This window comes from Podarcis gaigeae (genome assembly GCF_964106915.1).
Source record: "Podarcis gaigeae genome assembly, chromosome: 14".
Classification (NCBI taxonomy): domain Eukaryota; kingdom Metazoa; phylum Chordata; class Lepidosauria; order Squamata; family Lacertidae; genus Podarcis; species Podarcis gaigeae.
In genome coordinates this window covers 30,937,873-30,964,556 of record NC_139690.1, presented here as the reverse complement: position 1 = coordinate 30,964,556, position 26,684 = coordinate 30,937,873, and the positions used below count along the sequence as shown (strand labels likewise).

General features: G+C 47.1%; 1 protein-coding gene across 2 annotated transcripts in view; it reads left to right on the top strand.

Annotated features, from left to right (window-relative positions):
• Window positions 1-26,684, top strand: part of SYNGR3 (synaptogyrin 3) — a 32,414-nt gene that overhangs the window by 2,120 nt on the left and 3,610 nt on the right. Inside the window, exons 1-3 of one of the 2 annotated variants that reach the window (XM_083712117.1) lie at window positions 1,774-2,235; window positions 19,617-19,854; window positions 22,647-22,789. In XM_083712117.1, coding sequence (XP_083568243.1) covers window positions 2,137-2,235; window positions 19,617-19,854; window positions 22,647-22,789 — 480 coding nt within the window. In that variant the 5' untranslated portion in view covers window positions 1,774-2,136. Of the gene's footprint in view, window positions 1-1,773; window positions 2,236-19,616; window positions 19,855-22,646; window positions 22,790-26,684 lie in introns of those variants that run through there. The other variant, XM_083712118.1, reaches the window with a different exon arrangement.

Below are 26,684 nucleotides of genomic sequence, written 5' to 3'. Positions count from 1 at the left end.
ATAAACTACCTTGAAAAGTTCCTTGTGAGGATAACAGGGGGGATGGGAGGGCGAAGAGCTCCTTGGAGGAGGAATGATGATAGATAGATAGATACTTGGGAGGAACCTTGTCACACACCCTCTTTTCTGAGGGTGCAAGCAGTACTGCGAGTTGCAGGAGGCAACTGATGAATGGGTGTGCGGAATAAAATATAAAATAAGGAGCACCGATAAGTAGAAATGCAAAATAATAAGTGGGGGGGGGGGAGCTGTCTTGGTGGGAGGGAGATCTGCAACAGCAGGCAGGAAATGAAGCGTGTACCAAACAGGGCAGGGGAGGAGCGGAAGAAAAAGAAGGAAGCATCTGGAGAATATAAATACATCCTTTAGATGTGTGGTTTATGTGTGTGTACTTTAACACATGTTAGGAGCATAAGAAAAGCTCTGCAGCTGGATCAGGACAATGGCCCATCTAGTCCAGCATCCTTTTCTCACTGTGGCCCTTCATATGTCTCAGTGGGAAGCCCACAAGCAGAATTCCCCTTCTGCAGTTTCCAGCAGCTAGTACCCAGAAGCATTGCTGCCTCTGGCTATGGAGCCAGAGCATAGCCACCCTGGCTAGTAGCTGTCAAAGAGGGGGGGGGAGCCCTCTCCAGCCCAGGAGATAATAAAAATAGCAATTTATAGTAGAAAACAAATACAGGCAACTGAATCTAGCATGGAGCAACATTGAAGTGAAAACCCAATCCAGCTATCAGCTATCATCTATCTATCTATCTATCTATCTATCTATCTATCTATCTATCTATGTTTATTTAAATAAGGCAAGCTTCTTAATTGCACAATTGTAAAAACAAGAAAAGCTAATAACTAAATTCCAATTACCAGTTAATATGTACAAAGAGGAGTTACCATGGGGATATTTTTGCAGCTGCAAAAATTATGGCCGTCAGCCAGCCCAATCACAAGCTTATCTACAAAGAACCTAACTAACAGCACCTGGGCTTTATTAATTAAACAAATCAGCACAAGGCTACTTTAACCTGGGCAAAGTAAATTCTTGACAGTAGCCATTGATGGCTTTCTCCTCCTCGAATTTGTCTAATCCTGTTTAAAGCCATCCAAGCTGGTTGCCACCGCTGCCTCCTGCAGGAGAGAGTTCCATTATCATGCTGGTGGATATCATATCAATATTTGCAAGTCAGAGTCTTGAACTGAATGGCCAGTGGGTCTCTTATGGTAGCTGGCTAATTTGAGAAAGCTAAATCTTGAAAAAGTGACCCCAGGAAGGGTTTTTTAGGCTTATTTCAATGTAGATTGCATTTTAAACAGAGGATTCATTCAATCCTGTTTTAAGAGGGATTTTGCCCTCATTGCAATGGCCTATGGGCTACCAGCAAGAACTATTTATTGGCTGGAGAAAGACACCCAATGAATTTAACAAAATACAACAACAACAATTATGCTCTTTTAAAATGTGGGGTTTATTGGGTTGTTTTTTATTTTGCTTATATATTTTGTGGTTTCATATTCTGATTTTGTTCTGTGAACCTGAGACCTTCGGGTATAGGGTGGTATATAAATTCAGCAATAAAAATAAATAAAAATAATAAGTGCACCAGCACACTAGTCTGGACGTTTCCTGCCTCTAATGAGGAGGGCTGCAGTCCACAAAAGCTGCTGATGCCACAACCCCCTGAAGATGCTACTGTTGTTTCTGTTGCAGGGCTTCCCGTTTAAATATTATTTAATTACCCCCCCTCCCCTCCTAATATTCTGATTACCTTTCCAACCCCCAACCCCACCCCACCTATTATTATGATCGCTTCCCCCCTCCCGCTCCAACACCCACACCCACACCCACCCCACCCACTAGGTTGGTCGCTGCAGCAGGAGCGAAGCCTGCGCGCGCTGAGAAGCTGAACCCGGACAGGCGAGCGGGCAGGTGGTGGCGCGAGCTTCCCGGGTCTCCGCCCGCCCGCGCCTGCTGCCTGGCTCGCTTTGCTGCCTGCCAGCCTCTGCCGCCGCCCGCCCGCCCGCTCGCCCCCCAGGCAGGCGCCGCCGCTTTCCCTTTCTGTTCTCTTCTCCGCTTGGAAGCGAAAGGAGGGCGCGCGAGCGAGGAGAGGGATCCGCAGAGAGGGCGCCTGGAGAGGAATCATGGAAGGAGCCTCCTTTGGAGCCGGCAGGGCAGGCGCGGCGGTGGATCCCTTGGAGTTCCTCCGGCGGCCCCAGACGATCCTGAGGATCATTTCGGGGGTAAGCCTCGCACCCCAAGCCACCCCCTCCCTTCGCCACTAGACCCACGCCTCGCGTGGCCTTTAAGAGCCCTCCAAAGGTCAACAAGCCTTGGCGTCGTCTGCTGCGCCCCTCCACCATATTAGGGGGGGGGGGTTATTCCAATTTATTATTTTTATGTTGCAGACATTGTGCATGCAGGAGAAGGGAGGGAGGGGCGCGGGCAACGCTCAGGTGCGGTGGGAGGAATGACCTTTTTATTTTTGGCGTGTCGGTTTGAAGAAAAGAAAGATGACTCTGCATCGTCTGGCGTGTTTGTGGGTTAATGGTGGTGTGGTATGGCAGCTTCTCGGTTTATTTCTGGAGTGCCTAAAGAATCCCCACCTCTTTAAATGTCATTAATTCACCCCCCCCACACACACACAGAGCAGGGGAGGGAGGGGGGAATGCATGTGTGCCTTGAAGGAAAAGTCTGCTCCCCCACCTAATTTTCTCCTACCCGCCCCCTCTCCCGCTCTGGTCAGGTTGTCTTTTTACAGCCCCTCTAGGAGATATAGATTTACCCCCTCCCCATGCTGCCAATCTGCTCTTTTGCTACCTGGCTTTGCAACAGAAGATGTGGATAGACTTCTCTCTCTGCTCTTTTCTGGATCTGAAACCCACAGCCGAAGGTGTGTGTGTTTGGGACTGAAAAACCGTTCTGCCAGGAGACATTTTCTCTCTCTTCCCCCCACCCCACCCCCACCCCACCACCTGCCTTGGTGGAAAAAAAGCAAGCATGGCTGAATCCACCTGCAAGGCCTCCCCTTGTTGGAGGGAAGGGTGTGGAATGATGTCACGCTACCTTCTGCTGTGTTTGTCTTTCTTTTTCTCTCTCTTCCTTCTCGGAAGCGAGAGATGATGGCAGCAGCACCACGGCTGCCCACTTTGATGGCTGCTGGGTGACCGTACTGGCTGCTCTCCTAGAAGGCGACAGCAAGATGGGCTCGGTTCAAAGGAGGGGCAGAATCGTCTCTTGCTCACAGCCCCTTTTTGCTGTGGCTGAGCCTTGTGGCTTGGTGGTGCGGAAGGCAACAACGCTCTCATTTTTTCCCCGTGTATGTGTGTATACAATGGGTGTGTTGTTATTTTGTTGGTATTATAATATCAGGGGCCTTGTCGGGCTTTTGGAGGGTTCTCAGTGCCAGCTCAACTATGCTGCTCACAATTGATTAAATGTAAGATAGGAAACCGCCCTACATTGAGGTTAACTCCTTGAGCTCAGTATTGTCTACTCATAACCAGCAGAAGCTCTCTGGGGGTTTCAGACTAGAGAGCCACCATGGCATAGTGGTTAGAGTGTCGGACTAGGACCAGGGAGACCTGGGTTTGGATCCCCACTCGGCCATGAAGCTCACTTGGTGATTTTGGGGCAGTTGCTGACTCTCACCTTAGCCTACTTTGCAGGGTTTTTGTGAGGATTAGATGAGGAGGGAGATAAGCCACCTGGAGCTCCTTGGAGAAAAAGCTGAATATAGAAAAAAATTAAAATTATCTAGACATACCCAGGATGCTAGAGATTGAATTTTCTGCATGCAAAGCAAGTGCTCTACTACTGATGTTTCTGTATGCAACTACTGATCAGTAGTCCTTTCACCCAAAAGTAAAGTTTCCAGTCCTCTTGGTCTGAATAAAGGGCTGATTTGAATAACAATCCAGGAAGCATTGCCTAGATTGACCATCAGCTTCTGTCCAGCGTTTCCGACAGAGTGTCTATCAAAGCTATACCTGGAGATGCCACTGGGGATTGAACCGGGGACCTTCTGCATGCAAAGCAGATGCTCAGCCACTGAGCTACAGTCAGGACCAGCCCACTTGTATGTGGTGGACTGAGGCAGCTGCCTAAGGCAGGGGAATCCCATGGCCCACCCTGCCACTGCTACCAGAGTTTTGCGAGATCTCACTGGAAGCAGCCATGTGACCCCAGAAAGCTAGGCCTTGATGGACAGGCAGCAGCAGGGGCAGCCCCTTTCAAAGGAATATGGAGGTGATCCAGGCCTCTGTGTAACTAGCTTTGGGACTGCTCAAGGGCACTGTCTTCTTGCTCCCTCCTCTGCCCCCAGTGCGGAGGAGTAGAACAGACTGACTATGGCTAGAAGAGTTTATGATATTCATAACTTTGTAGGTGGCTATTGAGTACCTTCTGTATGGGGTGTTTCACTCTACAGCCTATTGAATTATGATTCTCCCGATTTAGGACCCATCAGTACTACAGAATTAGATTTATTTATCATTTATATAGATGGGGATTTTTTTTTAGATTCTGCTCTCCTGGTGCGCAACACCCCACTCAGGGCAGTTAACAACAATCCAACCTGAAAATGCAGTGGAATTCCAAATCAGGCAACAGCAATTTAATAAAATCAGAGACAAACACAACAGATAAAATAAAAAACCAGTAGAGCAAACATCTACCTAAACAAGGAGGTTTCTGGCATCTGGCAGCCTTTGCCAAGCTGGCACTCTCCAGACATTTTGGACTACAACTCCCATCATCCCCAGCCAGCACGGCCTTATGGTACTGGGACTGATGGCAGCCAAAGGCCCAAACATCTGGAAGGCACCAGATTGGCAAACACTGATCTGGAGGAAGCCTTTGCCCATGTAAGACAATAATAAACATTGAAACTACGATATGAGCATCCCCAGAATGCCTTCCCTAGGTATCTACATTAGCCTGATTTCCAGCTAGGTAGCCAAATTAGTCCGTAGCAGCAAAAAATAAGCTTGTGGCACCTTAAAGACTAAAAATGGTTTATTATGGTCTGAGCTTTTGTGGCATCACCTTCATCAGATGCACTAAGTGTTGGCAGGTATATATAGCTATCTCTCTACATTGTTACACGGGGAAAAACATGAATCACCTCCTTGACTGCAGTCTCTTTCAGGAAATCCTTGACACACATCAGTGCATGGAAATGTTCATAATATCACTTAACACAGATTCATAAGCCTTTCAGAAACCCTTCTGGAAACTGGTGCCCTCCAGATAGGAACACAGGAAGCTGCTTTGATACCAAGTCAGACCATTGGTCCGTCTAGTGTATTGTCTACACTGACTGGCAGCAGCTCGGCATGATGCCCTCTTAGCCCTACCTGCCAGAGATGGAAGCTGGGATGTTCTACATGCAAAGCATATGTGCTGATGGGAGTTGTAGCCTCAAATGGCCATGCTGAATGGAGCTGGTGGGAATTTCAGTCCAAAACATCTGGTGGGGGGGGCGTGAGGCTGACAAAGATTGCTCCAAGACATTTACTCACTCATTTATGCAGATATAGTGTGTGGAAGTGACAGCTGAAGGAGGCTCCTATTCCCCTCCGGCAGCTACAATTCCCAAAGTGGTTTAACAATTGATTTCTCTTCCCAAATCTGGGAACTAGAGCTCTGTGAAGGGAATATAGAGTTCCCCTAACAGCTCTTAGCAAACTACAGCTCCCAGAATTCTTTGTGGGAAGCCATGACTGTTCAAAGTGACAGCACAGTAGTGCTTTATATGTATAGTGCCAATGTGGCTGATGTCCTTGAAGAGGGGTTGCTAACCTGTGGGCCTCCATATGTTGGCTGGACTACAACTCCCATCATCTCTCATCGCTGGCAATGTGGGCTGCTGGGAATTGCAGTCCCAACAATGTCCAGAGGGCAACAGGTTAAGCCACCCAAGGGAGTCCCAGAAGGACTTTGCTGTAATTTTGTGTCAGGGTTGCAGTGAAATCATCCCAGGGTGCTTTTCACCCTGTTTTTGGATAGGAGGTTGAGATCTTCAGACCCTGACTTGGAGCAAGAATTGTCTTCCCTGAGCATTAGCTTAAACCACTAATGGGTTTCATTGGAGAGAATGAACATGTTGTTCTTTCGATATAGCGAGGCTTCCTAAAATCTCATAAGAGCTGGAAAGTCCTGGGATGTTTCCTCATTCCAACCCAGTTTGCTTTGTGGTGACAGTTTGCATTCTGCTTTTCCTTGCAGTCCTGGTTTGCAATGTGAAAATAAACCTTTCACTTAGAAAAAAAGAAGAAGGGGGCTTTTTACCAACTGGAATAAAATACAAGTATGGCCTTGTTTTACACGACTGGAGGAAGCAATGTGGTTAAAACCACGTGAACTCTAGTCAGACATTGATATGAGTGTTGATACATAGGGGGTGATACCAAATGTTAGTTGTACTCAGAGCAGACCCAGTGAAATCAATGAAATCAGATATCTTGAGGCTGGTGATATTAATCTGTCTGTTCTATGACTTAGTGGGATAGCACCCATAGAATCTGGCCCTCTCTGCTACTGCTTGTCCACCCCCTGACCTCTCAGTATCCTTTTGCATGGTATTTCATACCGCCAGTAGTATGGAGGGGTGAATCTCTCTGTTTTGTTTCTCTCTCTCATTTTTCCAATCTTTGGCTCTCCAGGTTTCCGTACATGTTTGTTAGAGTCATGGTTAGTGCAAAGTCTCTCAAACTTCAGACCCCCTGCTGTTGTTGGACTTCAACTCCCATCACCCCAACTACTGGCCCTGCTAGCTAAGGATGATGGGAGTTGTAGTCCAGCAATAGCTGGGGACCCAAGATTGAGAAACACTGGGTTTGTGTTATGTGCAAACCCTTCTCAGTGGCTGAGCTATGGTTTGTCTGCTAACAACAAACTGTGATGTGAAGCCATGGTTTGTTGTTAGCTTACGAACCTTGGTTTTTTGCTTTGCAGAATTTGGATGGCACCACAATGTTTGCTGGGAAATTAGACAATGTTGATTGTCATACAGCTACCCTGCAAACAAATCTGGGATTTCTGCATGGCAGGGGTTGGGCTAAATGACCCTTTGGGTCCCTTCCCAACTCTACAATTCTGTGAAATCGGTATGAATTCTCAGGCTGTGTCCACACTCACTTTACGTTATGTACTTACCGTGTTTCCAGGGCTGTTTTTTCCATCCTTGTTCACCTGACATTATCCAGAATGCATACGTGCCCTGTACTTCATTATGAAATACTACTATTTGATTATTGTTTCTCAAACTCGTTTCACACCTATTAAGAGACCTTAATTTATTCCTAATCTCCAGCCAAGGTGTGAACAGCCCCCGCTATGTGTTCAAATGAATCTAACACTAATGAAGCTGTGCTGATGTGAACGTCTGGGCTGAGGGAGCTGTGAAACGCACAATGCCCCCCCCCAAACCTATCTATGCTCAAAGGCAGTCATGTGAACACATCCGTAGTCTAACCACCAAGCTTTGTGCATAGCGTGGAGAAGGTGGATTGATAAAAGTTTTTTTTCCTTCTAACACTGGAATATGTGGGTATCCAATGAAGCTGAACGTTGGAAGATTCAGCACAGATAAAAAATGGTAAAGGTAAAGGACCCCTGACAATTAAGTCCAGTCACAGACGACTCTGGGGTTGTGGTGCTCATCTCGTTTTACAGGCTGAGGGAGCCAACGTTTGTCCGCAGGCAGTTTTTCTGGATCATGTGGCCAGCATGACTAAGCCGCTTCTGGCGAAACCAGAGCAGTGCACGGAAACGCTGTTTACCTTCCCGCCAGAGCAGTACCTATTTATCTACTTGCATTTTTGGCATGCTTTCGAACTGCTAGGTTGGCAGGAGCTGAGACCGAGTAAGGGGAGCTCACCCCGTCGTGGGGATTCGTACTGCCAACCTTCTGATCGGCAAGCCCAAGAGGCTCAGTGGTTTAGACCACAGCGCCACCTGCGTCCCTCAGCTCAGATAAAAGAAAGCCCTTATTCAGGCAGAGCATAGTTAACCGATGGAACTCCCTTCCACAGGAGGCAGTGATGGCCACGTACCAAGATGGCTTTAAAAGATGGAGGGAGGTGGTCATTGGCAGCTACTGGCCATGATATAGCAACACTCCTGAATCCCAGTTGCTGGAATCCACAGGAGTGGGGAGAGGGCTCTTATGCTTGAATCTTGCTTGTGGGTTTGTTGCACATCTAGCTGGCCACCATGGGAACAGGTTTCTGGACTAGCTGTTTCCCACTTTGGCCTGATCCAGCACTGCAGGGCTCTTCTGATGTTCCTATGGCTTGCTCTCCCTCCCTTGTCAAAGGCAGCCATGTTTCTGAATACCAGTTGCTGGAAATGGCAGGAGGGGAGAATGCTCAGGTCCTATTTGCATGTTTCCCTCAGGCATCTGGTTGGCCACTGTGAGAAGAGGTTGCTGGAGTAGATGGGCCTTTGTTCTTGATCCCGCAGCCTCATATGTTCTTAGGACTGGCACCTTTCTCTGCCAACCAGCAGCAAATAACGGGCAGCGACCGAGGGGCCTAGCCAGGCGGGAAGTTGCTCCCTTATTTGTCCTCTGATACTTGACGATAAAGAAAAGCAGACAGTTCCACCCATTAGGAGAATTGCTTTTCCTTCCCCCGCTGCTGTCTGCGCGAGTTTGTTTTGTGTTTTAAGTATCATTGAGGGTGTTTTCATCTCCCTGGGGGTTGTGTTCAGTACAAGATGTTTCTAGGTGGTGGGGGCGGCGGACTGGGGGTGGGGAGAAGCAGGGCTGCCACTTGAACAGATGGGCAGCAAAACCAGGCATCTATACCAGCCAGCCACATTGTCATAGAATCATGGAGCTGCAGAGTTGGAACGGACCCCAAAGGGTCATTTAGCCCAACCTGCTGCAATGCAGGAATCGCAGCTATAAAAAAATCCCTCACAAATGACCATCTAATTTATGTTCAAAAGCCTCCAAGGAAGGAGAGTCCACCACCTTCCTAGGGGGTCTATTCCACTGTTGAGCAGCTCCTAACCCTCAGAAAGTTCTTCCTGGTGTTTAGTCAGAACCTCCTTTCTTGTCCTTTGAATCCATTGGTTTGGGTCTTACCCTCTGGAGCGGCAGAAAACAATTTCCCCTTTCTCCTCCATTTTGAGGAGAGAGGGGGGAAACTGTTGTTTCCAATCTGCCTCAGTGCCTTATATCCAAGCAAAGTTTTTCCATCCTGAATTGTGCCTTGAATCGGGGGCACGTATTTGAACTGCTGAGAGCTTTGATTTTAAAGGAATAAGCGTCTAGTCGTTGTCTTTGCTTGTGATGCAGGTTAGAAAACGGGTGGAAATCAAGTGGGTTGTGGGAACACATTTGAGAGAGAGAGAATGAGGGAATAGCGCGGGATGGGGGGGAAATGAGGCATTGAAGGAAGGGCACTTGAGGAACTTGGAGAAGTGACAGAGCATCTGCTGTGCATGTAGAAGGCCCTAGGTTCAATCCCTAAGATATCAAGGTAGGGGTAGGAATGATTCCAGTCTGAAACCTGCAGGGCTGCTGCCAGTCAGTGTAGACAACACTGAGCTAGCTGGACCAGTGGTTTGGCTCAGGATAAGGCAGAGCTTCCCATGAGGTGTCTGCAAATTGGATTTGTGTGTGCCTGGTTGAGGGACTGGCTTTGCGCTTGAGGAAGCCAGGGTTGAATTTTTCTAGCAGTGAACCATTAAGATGACTTTGTCAGCTTCGGTTTGTTTTGCTATTTTGCAGACTGAGGAAAGAGGAGCATGTACAGGCAGCACAGTCCTCTAGGAAGTAGCCCTGCCTTCCCTAGAGCTCTTCCAGATGACTGGCTTATTGAGTTCCTGATGCATTCATAGAAAACTTACATGGAGACTCAGAGTTGCCTCCAGTTTTACTGAGCGTTTCTGCTGATTTGATTGCAGGAAGGTTATCAGAGCATTTATTCCCATTTGCTCATGGGGTGTTATTTATTTATCTATTTTATTTATTGAATTTATATCCCACCCCCAAGGAACTCAGGGTGGCAAACGGATAGGCAATTTGAAAACAAAGCAGGAACGTTCTAAAACAGAATAAAGCATTCCAGCAACAATTACAGTTAAAAACATCTAAAAGCAGTTGCAGTTAGAAAGGAGTTACAATTACTTTCAAAAGCATTTTTTTAATTGAAAAATGTAAAGGTTAAGAAAACCTTTTTTTTCCTTTCTCTATGTTAAGTGTTTGTATTTTTGTATTTTTGTGGTTTTGTATTTTTTTCCTTTTTGTGTTTTTCTTATGTATTGCTTTATAATCTTTTTATTCTGGAAATCTAATAAAATATCATTAAAAAAAAGAAAAAAGAAAAATAAATCAAAAAGCAATTACAAGTACTGTGGTCTCTCGGTTTACAAACTTAATCCGTTCCGGAAGTCCATTCTTAAACCGAAGCGCTCGTAAACAGGACTGTTCTTAAACCGAGGTACCATTGTAAAGACATTATACCATCCAGTGATTTTGAGGTTGACAGGAACAGCATTCTTCAGCTGCCACCAAATTCCTGAGTAAACTGGAATGTTTTCAAACTCCTCCTGAAAGTGAATAATGATGGAGACAGGTGTTCATCACTAGGGAAGGCATTCTGCAACCCGGGAACCACTGCTGAAAAGGCCCTGTTGCTGATCAGGAAAAACCAGGCAGCCCCTGGTGTCAGCACGCCAATAGCCTCACCTGCTGATAGTAGTTTAATGAGTATTCTTCCTGATCTGCTCATAGGGTGTTTTGACACCTTTCCTAATGATCCCTACTGCCACAGATCACGTGCAGCAGCCACTGACATAACATGAATTGTTCCTACTAAGGCCACATTCACACCCTACATTGAAAACACTGGGGTGCACAGTCTCTTCTTCACCCAAAGAATCCTGGGAGTTGCAGTTTTTTAAGGGTACCAAGAGTTGTTAGGAAGCCCCTAATTTTCCTCCTAGAGCTACAATTTCTAGAGTGGTTTAACAATCAATCCCTCTTTGCAGGGAACTCTGGGATTTGTAGCTCATGGAAAGGAATTGAGGAAGGAGCACCTAACAACTTTGCACCCTTAACAAACTACAGCTCCCAGAATTCTTTGGGTCAAGTTATGACTGTTGAAAGAGGTATCATAGTGTTTTAAATGTGTGCTGTGATTGTAGCCAAGTTCTCCCCAGAATAGTTAAAATTCCAATGGAAAGTGATTCATCCTAGAAAATGCAATATTTTTGTCTTAGAATTTCAGAACTACTTACACAGGTGGTAGTTTGTTGTTTTTTAATGCAGAATTTAGGATAAAAAATAGGCTTTGCAGATTCCTGGATGGACAGAGCACCCGCCTGTGTTCATGTGCCATTAAAAGTCCTCATGTGGTCATCTTGGCACAGAAAATTTATCTCTTGTGCCTCTTTAAATATTTTCAGCTGCGTCCTAGATTTTGTAACTTAAAAGTGGATAAGTGAGTTATATTAACATGCTCATGTGCTTCTTATTGAACATGATTTGGATCATGTTACCATGTTAGGATGATGCATTTTCTGCATGCAAAATTGGCATTTTAATGTTGCTTACCCGCTGGAGCTGATGGGCTGGGCTGACACCTGAGCTGTGACTCACAATTTCTGCTGTTATTATTACAATTGTCAGTCGCTTTAGGCAGAGGAAAACATTTCAAAAAGGCTTGGCCAGATAAAATACAATAAATAAAAGCAGTTTAAAACCAGAACACTGGCCTCTTCCAGGTCCTAATTTGACATTCTTCACTGCTACTGGCCTGCCTTGCATGTGTGTTGTAAAGTTATGTTTTGGCATCATGTCCATAATAAGCATTGCAGCTTCACATTCCCCTACAGCTGTAGTCTGTCCCTTAACTAGGAACCTCAGAACGTAGGAAGCTGGCTCATACAGAGTAAAACCACTGACCCATCTCACTCAGTACTGTCTACACCAGGGGTCCCCAAACTACGGGCCGCGGGCCGGATCTGGCCCACCAGGCTCATAAATCTGGTCCGCCAGCTGGGTTTACCTCAGTGCACGGAAACTGTTCTTTTTAACGGAAAAGCCTCGCCTTGCTGGATTTACCTCAGCGCGTGGCAAGGCTTCCGACTGGCTGCAGGAAGCTCCGTCCCCGCACGGAGCCAGAATGTTGTTGTTTAGTCATTTAGTCGTGTCCGACTCTTCGTGACCCCATGGACCAGAGCATGCCAGGCACTCATGTCTTCCACTGCCTCCTTCAGTTTGGTCAAACTCATGCTGGTAGCTTCGAGAACACTGTCCAGCCATCTCGTCCTCTGTCGTCCCCTTCTCCTTGTGCCCTCCATTTTCCCCAACAACAGGGTCTTTTCCAGGGCGTCTTCTCTTCTCATGAGGTGGCCAAAGTACTGGAGCCTCAGCTTCAGGATCTGTCCTTCCAGTGAGCACTCAGGGCTGATTTCCTTCAGAATGGAGATGTTTGATCTTTTTGCAATCCATGGGACTCCCAAGAGTCTCCTCTAGCACCATAATTCAAAAGCATCAATTCTTCGGCAATCAGCCTTCTTTATGGTCCAGCTCTCACTTCCATACATCACTACTGGGAAAACCATAGCTTTAACTATACGGACCTTTGTTGGCAAGGTGACATCTCTGCTTTTTAAGATCCAGAATAGAGAGGTGCAATTTTTGCGCTCCCGTGGGTCTGTGCCTCTTACTGGGGCCAGCCCTTGCGTACACCCCTGCTTTTTAGGCAACATAAAAGGGAAGGATTGGTCTCATTGGTTCCCAGAGGTGGGAGCTGGGGGCAGAAAGAGCTCATTGACCTGTGCAAGTCCTACAAGCTCTTCCGTCCCATTCATTCACTGTTTTTGCTCGGCATCTGAAATATGAATGTGAACATGTTACCCTATTCCAGGGCTCAAACTCACCTTCTTCTATGTCTGTGGCTTCTTTTGTCTGGCCCCTTCCTTTTTACTACTGACCTCTCCTTGGGTGTGTCTTGAACCCTCATCCAGGAGGGCTGCTTATGGTCTTTGAAGGCATTCTGCTCAGATGTGGTAAGAGGCCTTAAGCTGAGATAAGTTGCCTCCCTCCCTTAAGAATGCTGTGCTACAAAACTGTGGCTGTGAACAGATAAGGGCATTTGAACCCCTTCCTGAAGAATGAGGTGGTTCAGGGGTGTGTACTAGGATTCCACCCCTGTGGTCATGAGTTCAATTGGATCGCTGGACTTCCAGTGGTGCAGTCCAGTTGGTGGTTTTCAATGAGAATTGGGGGTGGGTGTATTCCATTTTTAGTTTCTGCATTTTCTGATCTCCCTGGGCTACATACATATCATGCAGCAGCATATCTACCCCCCCACCAGCGCATAACTGGCATGTAGAATTACTCTCTAAAAGCTCTCTATAGCTAATAGCAGCTTTTAGAATTGAAATACTTCTAAGTTTATGTTGATTAAAATCGTTCTTCATTTTAAATATTGTATTGTTTTTCCTGTTTTTTTTGCACTAAAACATGTGCAGTGTGCATAGAAATTTGTTCATTTCCTCCCCTTCAGATTATACTCTGGCCCTCAACAGTGTCTGAGGGACAGTGAACCGGCCCCTTGTTTAAAAAGTTTGGCAACCCCTTGTCTACACTGACTAGCAGTGGCTCTCCAGGATTTCCGACAGCAGTCTCTCCCAGCCCTACTTGGAGAGGCTGGGGATTGAACCTGGAACCTTCTGCGTCCAAAGCACACACACTGCCTCTGAGCTATGGCTCATCCCCAAGAGCCAACTGGCAGGCCCCTTAATATTCAATTGCTCTTAAAAGTCTCTGTTGATGAATTGATGCTTTTGCTGATAGTACTTTGCCTTTTTCTATGCTTTACTACCTTTCTGGACTTCATCCTGGTGGTAGTTTTAGTTCGTGGAACGCCCTCCCATCAGATGTCAAGGAAATAAACAACTACAGTGGTACCTTGGTTCTCGAACTTAATCCGTTCTGGGAGTCCGTTCAACTCCCGAAATGGTTCAAAAACCAAGCTGCTTCTTCTGATTGGTTGCAAGAGCTTCCTGCACTCAATCGGAAGCTGTGTCGGATGTTTGGCTTCAGAAAAACGTTCACAAACCGGAACACTTACTTCTGGGTTTGCGGTGTTCGGGAGCTGATTTGTTTGGGAGCCAAGGCGTTCGAATACCAGGGTACCACTGTGTCTGACTTTTTGAAAAAATCTGAAGGCAGCCCTGTTTAGGGAAGTTTTTAATGTTTGATGTTTTATTGTGTTTTTAATATTCTGTTGGGAGCCACCCAGAATGGCTGGGGAGGCCCGGCCAGATGGGTGGGGTATAACTAATAAATTGTTGTTGTTTGTTTTATTGTACTTTTTTCCTAAATGTTACAGCATTCATTCATTCATTCATTCATTCATTCATTTATCATGATGCCATTATAACAGAAAGGATGTTGTTGGTGGTGGTGTTGAGAGGCTTTCCCTGCCACCGCTATTCCTCCCTTTGCAAGCTACCTCTTCCTTTTTCCATTCTGTTGAAATAACAGCCCCGCTAGTTTTCATCATAGCCCCAATTCCTTTTGCAAGAGTAACGGCTCCATATTGAAGTCATGGATGTGTCATGTGGACTAGAATCCTCGTTAGCCTTCTGATTCTCACTCATAAGCAGTGCTGCAATTCTGTAGAAGCGCATTATGTGTCGCCGGATGCAGAAGCCAGCTTCCTGAGAATTTGCACTTTTATTTATTTTAAAAGCAAATTTCTAGTACTCACAACGGCGGTGAAAATAAACTTGAAAGGAGGGTAGGCAATGACTGCTGAATTCCTATAACTTATATGTGTGTGTGCAACCTCCTTATTCTTGTGATTGTTATTTGTTTCAAAGTGTTTTAAATATTGAATTTCAGATAGCTGTAAGTTGCCCCCGGGACCTTAGGGTGAAGGGATGGGTAAAAAATATCAAATAAAACAGTGATATAATGTTGTGAGTTGCGGGGGTGTGCGGTTAGCCTGCATGATGTCTGAATCCATTGCAATTCTTGGGGTCCTGGCTCCAGCAAGGGTTCAAATATAATGGAGGATTCTGTTGTTGAACTAGCCAGCCAAGCTTGTTCCTGGGTTAATCGCCTAAGCATGGTTGTGTTAGTATAACCAAGGAAGTGGCTTTGTTCCAGAGGGCAAATGGGTGGGTCCCCTCCCTCACCTGGCTGGTGGTAAAGGTAAAAGGACCCCTGACCATTAGGTCGAGTTGTGGCCAACTCTGGGCTTTATTGGCCGAGGGAGCCGGTGTACAGCTTCCGGGTCATGTGGCCAGCATGTCTCTGGCCAACCAGAACATCGCACGGAAACGCCGTTTACCTTCCCGCCGGAAGGTATCTACTTGCACTTTGATGTGCTTTTGAACTGCTAAGTTGGCAGGAGCAGGGACCGAGCAACGGGAGCTCACCCCGTTGCAGGGATTCGAACCTCTGACCTTCTGATCAGCAAGTCCTAGGTTCTGTGGTTTAACCCACAGCGCCACCCGCGTCCCCTGGCTGGTGGTAAGAGGGACAAAAGCCAGAGTTGAGTCTGTGTGAGGGAGAGCTGGGCTAGAAGCAGGCAGAAGCCAGAGAGTGAGAGCCATGCCTGATTTCTGTTGCAATCCAGGGCTGTTACTGTGGAAGAAGCAAGACCTTCTCGGGTGTTAATGCTGTGAGCCCCTCCATTATATGCGCAGGTTGTATATAAGTGGAAACACCAGATAACATGAAGACACCACAGACTCCACAAACCTCGTTCCCTGGTGCTCCCTGAAATCTCACACGGTTCAGAGATTGGGTAGAGCTGTGCAAAAACTATATGATACACTGTACTATTGGGAGATCGATTATAGACTACTCAGGCGTTTCTGCCACCTGATTTGATCTACCTTCTGTCCACCAATTGTTCTAGAAACTCTATCTGATGGTTATCATAATTGCAATATAAATACACATTTATTTATTTTTTAAAAAGCTTGATGGTTATAAAATCCAGTTTTTACATGTAAACTTTTTTTTTTAAAGGATGCAGCATCAAGTCTGGATGCACCAGCCCTTTTGCAGGGCTAAGCAAAGCAAGCAAACAAATAACGTCAGTTTTCTAGGTATTGCACCAAAGGTTTTAAAAACAAGATCACCTGGGAGTCTTCCCTCTCCTGGAGATAAAGAGTTGTAAGCACTCAAGCGCATTGAAAAGTGCTATTGAAATTTGAAAGACTGGTAAGAGGATGAAAACACACTTCCGCACATCCTGCCACCCATTCAAATGCCTCTTAACTCTTGGTCTTCATGGCACACTCTGCTTCCCTTGGGAAGGAGGAAGCACTAGGAGGGGAAAAAGATCTGCGCGCACTCACAGTTTCCGGCTCTTCTGTGGAACAGAGGAAACATCCTTCCATATACTGAGCCATGCCATTACTACATCTAATTCAGTTTTGTCTGCACTGGCGGTCAGTGGATTTGCAGGGTTCCAGGCAGGGGGTACCCCCTACCTGGAGATGCCAGGGATTGAGTAAGTGACCTTCTGCATGCAGTGTAAAAATAAAGTAAGATTCTAGTCCTCCTAGCTGAATAAGGGCTATATTAAATAAGAACTTAGGAAGCTGCCTTATATATACCTTTAGCTCAGTATACAGCTTTAGCTTCCCCAAAACAATCCTGATAACTGTTAGCTTGTTCAAGGTGCTGAGGGTTAGTAGGAGACCCCTTAGTCCCCTCACGGACCTGAAAATCTCAGAGTGGTTTAGCATTCAATCCCTCTTCCCTCTGGGAATTGTAGTCCTGTGAGGGGTCTCCTAAGCACTCCCAGCACACTTAACAAACTGCACCTCTCAGGATTGAGTAACTGTGGTATCCCAGTGCATACACTCCAACGTCCCGCTGATGAAAGTTGGGACACAAGTTGGCTCCTCAACACACTTAAAACCACCCAGCCGCCTCCCTGCCCCTTCTCACTGACCCCCCCCCCCTTTCCAACTGGACACCTCAACAAAGGCCATGCTCTGGCGGGTACTGGTTGTTCCACTCCAGAGTGTGGGAGCCGAAAAAGGACACCCCTGGATCTAATCAGAAGCAGAGATGGTTTCTGTAATTCCAAGATATCCCACTCAAATCGGGACGGTTGAGAGGAGTATGAGAGTGTTTTATAGTGTAGGTGGGAAGTAAGATTCAGCACTCAAAGCACAGAGAATGGTCCTCCCTTCAAGGCTAGAGATAGGAGGATGAGGGGAAGCGAATTTCAGTTCTGGGGAGACCAGATCTCCGCCTGGTCTCTGTGCTGTGAGAGGGATGGCGAGCTTACAGCTCTCTATTACAATTACTGTTGGGTTTACTAAAGGGTTTAATTACTGCTGTTGGCTTGGAAATGGTCATTCAGTTCCTTAACTGCCGCCAGGCTCTGTGCAGCAGCAAACGAGAGTGAGAGGGAGATTTCGCTCTGTCAATTTCTGTTTTCTTTAATGGCCTCTAATGGAACAGAGTAATAATACTATCTAAAATAGCAATGCTGTAGAAGGAGTAATGAACAACAGTGGATTGGAATGACAAGAAGGGAGATTCCGACTAATCCTTCTGACAGTAAGAGCCATTTGACAGTGGAACGGATTCCTTTGGAAGGTGATGGACTGTCCTTTAAATAGAGGCTGGATGGCATTGCAGGCAATTGGGCTAGATGACACTTGGGGTCTCTTCCAACTCTGATTCTGTGTTTATAGAAAGATGGGTTATATTTGTGACGTTTTGAAATAATAGCATTCAACCTTATGGTTCCTTTGCTCTACCAAAATCATGCATTAAATAATAATAATAATAATAATAATAATAATAATAATAATAATAATTGATAGATAAGCTGACATTTTGCAGATACAGAGAACTCTTTCTTATGGTCCCTCTGGCAAAGCAAGAGAGTGGCAAGGATGTTTGGCGTCAATGGGGTGGCAGGTGAAAAGGGTGCCCTCCACCCACTGACCCACTGGCCGTGAAACCCCGTGTGGCATTGAACCTCCTCCATTATTCATGCCGCACAAACATGCCCTGCTTTTTGGCAGGCTGCGCATGTTTCCCTTAAGTGGCTGTCAGTATTTCCAGCAGTGAAGGGGGGGTGGGGTGGGAGGAATATGTTCCTGCATTATTTATAAATGAGATTAAAAGAAAGAAAGAAAAAACCCATCATCACAAAGTGCTGAAGATTACACCTTCTGGCAGCCTCACAGCTTTGGCGAGATCCTCCTTGCTCTCGCCGGTGCCGCAGTTGTATTTCTTTGGTCCTTCTTTATTGCAGCCTTAGCCGTCCCAGGGCCCTCCAGATGTTTGGGACTACAACTCCCATCAGTTCCAGCCAACATGTCAGATAGGAATTGTAGTTCAAAACATCTGGAGGGCCCCAGGTTGACCAAGGCTGTGGTTGCCTCTGCTGGGCTCTGTTCAGATGGAAGTACTTTGCAGGTCGGGAGAGCAGAATCCCGTAGTGGATCTGATAACGTTGCTCGAACCCGACTCCGACTGCGTGCAGGCAGAGAGCACCATAGCAGGAAATGATAAAGCGCAGGAAGTGTCAGGGGGCTGACTTGCTTTGCCATACAGGAAAAATGAACCCTTTCCTTGCTAACTGTAGCTTGAAAGAAAGTCCTTCTGCACACAGCGCGTAGTTAAAACTGTGGAACTTGCTTCCGCAGGAGCCAGTCATGGCCCCCGATGTGGATGGGTTTAAAAGAGGATTGGACAAATTCATGGAGGGAGAGGGCTGTTTCTGCTCTGCCACCACTGTCATTGGCAGCAGTGCTTCTGAATCCCAGTTCCCGGAAACCACAGGAGGGGAGAGGGCCCTTCTAACTGAATCCTGTTTGTGGTTGGCTACTGTGAGAACAGGATGCTAGACTAGATGGGCCCTCTTTGGCCTTATCCAGCAGGCTCTTCTGGTGTTCTCATGAACATCATGCACACCAGGGCTTTGCACCCCGGTTGCATGCACACTGCAGTCTCTTTGCTCCCTGTAGTTTCCCATCCTCCTCCTCCTTCCTGCCAACAACTTTAAGTCACTCCTGTCCTCAGGGCCTGCGTGTTTCCTCCCCTTAAACCCACCTCCCATTTTTCTCATTGGCCCTTTTTTCCTGAGGAACTTCCCTCAGTTTCTTGACTACCTACTGTTTAAGGCCCTTTTTCTACGCAGCTTTCAAGCCCTCACTCTTCCATCCCACTGGAAAAGCATATCCTGTCGCTGCAGGCCTGGGGGCTTTGGATGAAATAAACCAGCCTTTTGGTTCTCATTGTCACAGAAGCTGCATTGTTTTGTAACTGTCAGTGTACCACTCAGAAGTTAGAATATTTGTGGGCATTCTGTGACACTGCAGCTGCTCGGCCAATGCAGGCCGAGAGCCGGAAAGCTGAATGCGGAAAGTACCGGAAATCAGAGGGCCCAAAGGAAAGGGGACAGGTGCAGCCCTCCAGGGAGGGCATTCTGTGAACAGGGAACCACCACCAAGAAGTCCCTGTCATGGATCACACCCAGTGGCGTCACCAACAGGTCTCCCCTCCCAACTGTAGGGGCCTGAAATGGTTGATCTTGGGAGAGGTGAGCTTTCAATTGAATATTGTTCCTCCTCTTCCTCCCCCACAACAAAATAATAATCCTCTGTTCAGGTTTTCTCCATCGTTGTCTTTGGCTCCATCATCAATGAGTGTTACGTCAACGATGGCAGCAGTCCGGTGCTGCGATGTGTCTACAACTACAACGATGACGCCTGCAACTATGGAATCGCCATTGGCCTCATTGCCTTCTTAGCCTGCAGTTTCTTCTTGGTAGTGGACCTCTACTTCCAGCAGATCAGCAGCGTGAAGGACAGGAAACGTGTTGTCCTCTTTGACCTTGGCTTCTCAGGTAGGACCTGTGGGGTGGGATTTGTTGAGGACAGTCTTCCCCAATCTGAGTCCCTCCTCCAGATGTCGTGGAGTACAACTCGCAGCAGTCCCCACCCAACACGGCCATTTTGGACTCCATCTCCTATCAGCACTTGTTGATTGCTTATTTTTTATTACTTATTACTTGATTCCTTATTCCTTTATTTGATATATATCCCTCCTTGCTCCAAGGAGCTGAAAGCAGTGTACATTTTATAACTTGCTTGCATGCAATTTTGCCTAAAACTCGCCTCTTTTGCAAAGCAGTTTCCCTTACTCTAATGCATTTCTGCATGTTATCTTCTCTAAAATAATCATTTTGACGCGTGTTTCCCCCTAGTATTTGACTCTTTGTGCACATCCCGTGGCTAGAGAACTGTATTGCAACTGAAGTGCAAATTTCAAAAGGTGCTTCTGTTTTGGTTCTCACCTTGTTTCAGAAATTACGAACTAAGTTGGCGGGTCTCTAAATGTGACGCAAATTGAATTTCTCCCCATCTCTAGTTCTGGGCATAAACATCTGGAGGGCACCAGCTTGGGGAAGCACAAGGCAAGTCAACACACCCACCTCCCCCCCCGCCCCCAAGATTCGCTTGCAGGGGCAGCTGCAGCCTGATTTTTAAGCTGCAGGTCCTTAAAAACTCCTCCTAACTGTGGTGGCTTCATAGTGCTGAATCCACAGTACAGAGCCAGTTGTAGTGAAGGTGGAGCATATGCAGCCTGGTGCTCTTTAACTGACTCTGCTATTCCTTAAATCAAGCTTAAGTGTCGGGGTTTCCAACAGAGACGTCGCTTTGACAGCTAACTGTACCCAGGAGGGTGATGCTGTAACATACAAGTAAGGTATTATGAAATGGCCATCCGCTTATCACACCATGGACATCTCCAGCAGAGTATTGTATAATCTGTTTGGAAGCAGCTTCCCGGTGGCTCAGGGAGAAAGGGGCAACATTACTCACTAGGCATGAGGGAGAAATTCAATTCAGTTCGCATTTGAAGTGCTGTGAAACACTCGTTCCTCTTTCGTAAGAAATCCATCTTTTAGTGAGGCAACACCCGAACTTTGGAACTCTCTGCCTATTGTCATCAAGCAAGGGCTTTCATTACGCAGGTGGCGCTGTGGGTTAAACCACAGAGCCTAGGGCTTGCAGATCAGAAGATCGGCGGTTCGAATCCCCGCGACGGGGTGAGCTCCCGTTGCTCGGTCCCTGCTCCTGCCAACCTAGCAGTTTGAAAGCACGTCAAAGTGCAAGTAGATAAATAGGTACTGCTGCTAAACGGTAGGTAAACAGCGTTTTCGTGCGCTGCTCTGGTTCGCCAGAAGCAGCTTAGTCATGCTGGCCACATGACCCGGAAGCTGTACGCCGGCTCCCTCGGCCAATAAAGCAAGATGAGCGCCGCAACCCCAGGGTCGGCCACGGCTGGACCTAACGGTCAGGGGTCCCTTTACCTTTTTAAGGGCCTTCATTATACTCTTCTTGGTGCCTGCTAAAAACATTTTTGTTTCAGCAAGCCCATCCAGGTATGTAGAAGGCTGTCAAGTGTTTTTAGCTGGTTTTCGCTTAGTGTTTTTTGAATGCTTGAAATAGTTTTACTTTATTTCACTTATGATTACATTGTTCTTTTCATAAACCACTTCAATGTCTTTTTTTAAAAAAAACACAACCCAATTGAGCACTATGTACGTTTTGGGAAATAAATAAATAAAAAGACAAACCTACCTAATTCTCATTTCCTAAAACAATAAACAGAAGCCCAGCCATGCTTTGAAATTCATACTTCTCCAAATTTTGCAGTGCAGTTCTCCTGCTAAGTGTTGTGCACAAAAGTGCTTGTATTAGAAATTGTGCCTGAAATGCATATGTTAGAGCAGATAACATGCAGAAATGCATTATACTAGGGAAATTTGCCCTGCAAACAAGTGGGTTTTAGGGGAAATCACACATAAACCTGTGTATATTAGGATACTTACGGTAAATGCTGGAGGACTTCAGGGGAAACTGAAAATGGATATGGAAATGCGAAGAACTGAAGTTAAGGCTGGAAAACTGAGAAACTGAAATTGACAGATTTGCCCATTCCTAGCGCTGCCACCTGGTCCTTTCACAGGAGATGGCCAGGATTCGAGCAGGACATCCAGCATGCATTACCGCTGTGCTTTAGCCAACTTATTTTTCCTTGGGGAGCTCCTATGCCTTTTACAAACTGCATAACTTCCACGCTGTGGAAAGCTCCTTGCCCTGCAGCTGTTAATTGCAATAATTTATTATTTGTATGTCATTCTGTGGTTGTGTACCCAGAGAAGCTTACAGCATAAGGATACAGACAGCATAACGGAATCATCAAAATGCAAATAAAAGGCACTGCGCTTGAAGACCCAGACAGGGATGATGAGAGCCTGGGGAGAGGTGTAATGGTTAAGGATGCCGAAACTGGGACTTGGGAGACCTGGTTCAAATCTCTGCTCAGCCATGAAGTTCAACCTTGTCCTTGTCCCTCAGCCTTACTTACTTACTTACTTACTTACCTTACCTTACCTTACTTGACTTTAGCTTACCCTACCTCACAGGGTTGTTGTGAGGAAGGGAAGAACCACATACACTACCAAAGGTGGATATACAGTACATGAACTATAATAATGCTGCTTAACATTTGACAAGGTTCTATGCCAAAGGTGTATTGTGCGTGTGAGAGGGAGAGAACAGTGACTCTTGTTACTCTGGTGGTACTGGGGCGACCTGATGTGTGGTTTTTTTTGCTTCCTCCCACCAGGGTTCTGGTCCTTCCTGTGGTTTGTGGGCTTCTGCTTCCTGGCCAACCAGTGGCAGAGGACGCCATCGAGCAAAGAGGCACATTACGCAGGTGATGCGGCCAGGGCGGCTATTGCCTTCTCGTTTTTCTCCATCATCTCCTGGGTAAGCTTTGGTGTCCAGTGGTGATCCTGTAATAGTAGTAGTGATAATAATAATTGTCAGGGAACTGCCATCGGAGCCAGGAGTGGAGGGAAGGCTCTCCAGCGATGCCGGAGAAGGGCCCAGCAGGGAGAGAGGGAACTCATCCATTGAGGAAGGAATTCAGCGTGACACCAGGAAGAAAGGGGAGGGCTTCGGAGAGATGTCTCCAGGACTCTTCCACAGAAACTAGCGGGGAGAGCACAGGTCCTCCACTGCCCACGCCCACCCTGCGCAGAAGACTTCCGCGCAGGGAGGCTAGGCGGAGACTTGGAGTCAAAGAACTTTTATGCTGGAAGAAGTTCAGGAAACGTACACTGATGGATTCTGCCAGTGACTGACACAGCCGCGGAGTAAGGGCTGTGCAGCCAGGGAAAGGTTTAACCAGGCAACTTTGCCAAGAGTAGAGGCAACTTACGCACGAGCAACCCCAATTCCCATTACAACAACAACAACAACAACAACAACAACAACAACAACAATATTTTACAGTCATACCTCAGGTTGAAGTAGCTTCGGGATGAATATTTTCGGGTTGTGCTCCGCGGCAACCCGCACGTAACAGAGCGTGTTACTTCCGGGTTTCACCGCTCGTGCATGCTCAGACGCTCAAAATGACGTCATGCACATGCACGGAAGTGGCGAAACGCAACCTACGCATGCACAGACGCGCAGCTGCGTCTTACGTTTACTTCAGGATGCGAACAGGGCTCCGGAGCGGTTCCCGTTCGTATCCAGAGGTACCACTATATTTTATTTATACCCAGCCACTCTGGGAGGCTCCCAACAGAGGACTAAAAACAGAATAAAACTTCAAACATTAAAAACTTCCCTAAACAGGACTGCCTTCAGCTGTCTTCTAAAAGTCAGATAGTTGTTTCTTTCCTTGACATCTGATGGGAGGGTGTTCTACATGGCGGGTGCCACTACTGAGAAGGCCCTCTGCCTGGTTCCCTGTAGCTTTGCTTCTCGCAGTGAGGGAACCACCAGAAGACCCTCCGAGCTGGACCTCAGTGCCTGGGCTGAATGATGGAAGTGGAGACGCTCCTTCAGGTATACTGGGCCAAGGCCGTTTAGGGCTTTCAAGCTCAGCACCAACACTTTGAATTGTGCTTGGAAATGTACTGGGAGCCAATGTAGGTCTTTCAGGACTGGTGTAATATGGTCTCGGCGGCCACCCCCAGTCACCAATCTGGCTGCTGTAGTTGTACTTGTAGTTTTAGGGTCACATTCAAAAGTAGCCCCATGTAGAGCATGTTGCAGTATTCCAAGCAGGAGATAACTAAAGCATGCACCACTCTGGCAAGACAGTCTGCGGGCAGGTAGGGTCTCAGCCTGTGTACCAGATGGAGCTGGTAGACAGCTGACTGGAACACAGAATTGACCTGCAACTCCATGGACAGCTGTGAGTCCAAAATGACTCCCAGGCTGTGCACCTGGTCCTTCAGGGCCACAGTTACCCCATTCAGGACCAGGGAGTCCCCCACACCTGCTCATCCCCTGTCCCCCCTAAACAGTACTTCTGTCTTGTCAGGATTCAACCTCAATCTGTTAGCCACCATCCATCCTCCAACTGCCTCCAGGCACTCACACAGGACCTTCACTGCCTTCACTGGTTCTGTTTTGAAAGAAAGGTAGAGCTGGGTTTCATCTCCATACTGATGAACACCCAGCCCAAACCCCCTGATGATCTCTCCCAGTGGCTTCATATAGATGTTAAAAAGCATGAGGGAGAGGACGGAACCCTGAGTCACCCCACAAGTGAGAGCCCCCAACCCACTTTCTGGACACGGCCCAGGAGGAAGGAGCAGAACCACTGTTTAATAGTGCCCCCAGGTCCCAGCCCCTCTAGACGGTCTATAAGGATGTCATGGTCAATGGTATCAAAGGCTGCTGAGAGATCCAGCAGAACTAGGAAGGGCCCTGGACTGAAAGGGAGGGTCTACCTGGAGATGCTGTCGGAAACCAAACCTGGGACCTCCTGCTTCTCCAAACAAATGCTCTGCTGTGGAGTTAAGAACCATCCCTTGGAAATAAATCAAGATTCCAGTCCTCATGGTTCTGAATCTAGGGTTGATTCAACTGGAATGTCAGGATCTACCTTGAATGATGTCAGACTATTAGTCCTTCAAGCTCAGTATTTAGAGCATGCCTGCAATGACCAGCATCCGCTTTGCAGTCTCTCCCTGTCCTATCCGGAAATACCATTGGGGACTCTGCCATTGATCGATGACATAGGAACACAGGAAGCAGCCTTATACTGAATCAGACTACTGGTCCACCTAGCGCAGGAATGCCTGCAATGACTGGCAGCAGCTCTCCAGGGTTTCAGACCGGGAGTCTGTCCCAGCGCTGCCTGGAGATTGTGGGAACTGAACCATAGAATTGTAGAATTGGAAAGGGACCCTGAGGATCATCTAGTCCAACCCCCTGCAATGCAGGAATATGCAGCTGTCCAATATGGAGATTGAACCTGCGACCTTGGCATTATTAGCACCACACTCTAACCAACTGAGCTATCCCGTGGGACCTTCTGCATGCAGTGCAAATGTTCGTCCGCTGAGCTATAGCCAATCCCCTTAAATACATAGTGACAGAGGAAGCAGTCTTATGCTGAGTCAGAGCCTTCATCTGTCTAGCTCAGAATGGTCTGCAGCCCTTGACTGGCAGTGGCTCTCCAGGGAGTCAGGCAGGAGTTTTCCCCCAGCCCTGCTGAGTCAGAAAGTGCTCCGGTCCTGAGGCATCTGGTTGGCCACTATAAGAACAAGATGCTGGACTAGATGGTCCATTGGCCCAATCTAGTTGCAAGACTTTCCTTACGTTCTTAGACTATTGGTCCATCTACTGTAGCTCAGTACTTCCCACACTGACTGGCAGCAGCTCTCTAGGGTTTCAGACCTGGGGATCCTACCCTCGGATCCGAGAATAGAACCTGGGACATTCTGCATGCAAGGCCCTACTCACTGAACTATAGAGCCTAGGAAGCCAGACTTTTGGTCCATCTAGCTCAATAGTGCCCACACTGTGACTGGCAGTGGCTCTTCAAGGTTTCAAGCTGGAAACATTCCCAGCCCTACCTGGAGATGCCAGGGGTTAAACTTGGGACTTTCTGCATGCAAAGTCGATTTTCTATCACTGAGCTGTGCAAAATAGCCCCATGAACAGCCCATGAACAAAATAGCCCCTTTTAGCTGCTCAGTAGAGGCTGGAGAAGCCCCAGAAGTCTCTGTCCTCCTCTATGTTACAGCTTTTCAGGGATCCGAAGAAGGTGACCATCTCCCCCTCCCTCCATCAGCCAATCCTCTCTTCTCCAGGCCAAGCAGACATGGGTCACATCCATACCAGACATTCAAGCACCTTCAAAGTGCATGGCTTCCTATGTCCTAAAATGTGCCGGATTCCACAGGAGGTGCCAAATGTGGCGCAGGAGTCCGTGTTTTGATCTGATGTGGCATGTAGCCTTTCAAGATCCTCTTCCCGCTTTTGCCTGCCTTTTCAAGCCACTCCAAGGGGGTGTTGACAGTTAACAGCAAACGCTCTCGGATTTGTTCCCCTTTCATACTGTCAGGAGCTGCTAAGGGAGATGTTAACAGAATGCTCTGATCTGAAGGGAAACATTGCAGCATTTGTGTCTTGCACGGTTTGCGTTTTAAACACGCATCCTTTCAAAAAGAAAAAGATGGGGAACGTTTTTGGCAAAGGAGGCATGGAAGACTGACCTGAGGATCTCGAAAGGCTTCGTCCTTCCAGTCTGCCCTGTGCTAGACCCCACCTTGCAAATTACACGATGGGATTCTACCTTCCTGGTTATGCAGAGCCTCCTAGATACATCACACTGTCCATGTTGTGTCAGTATTTG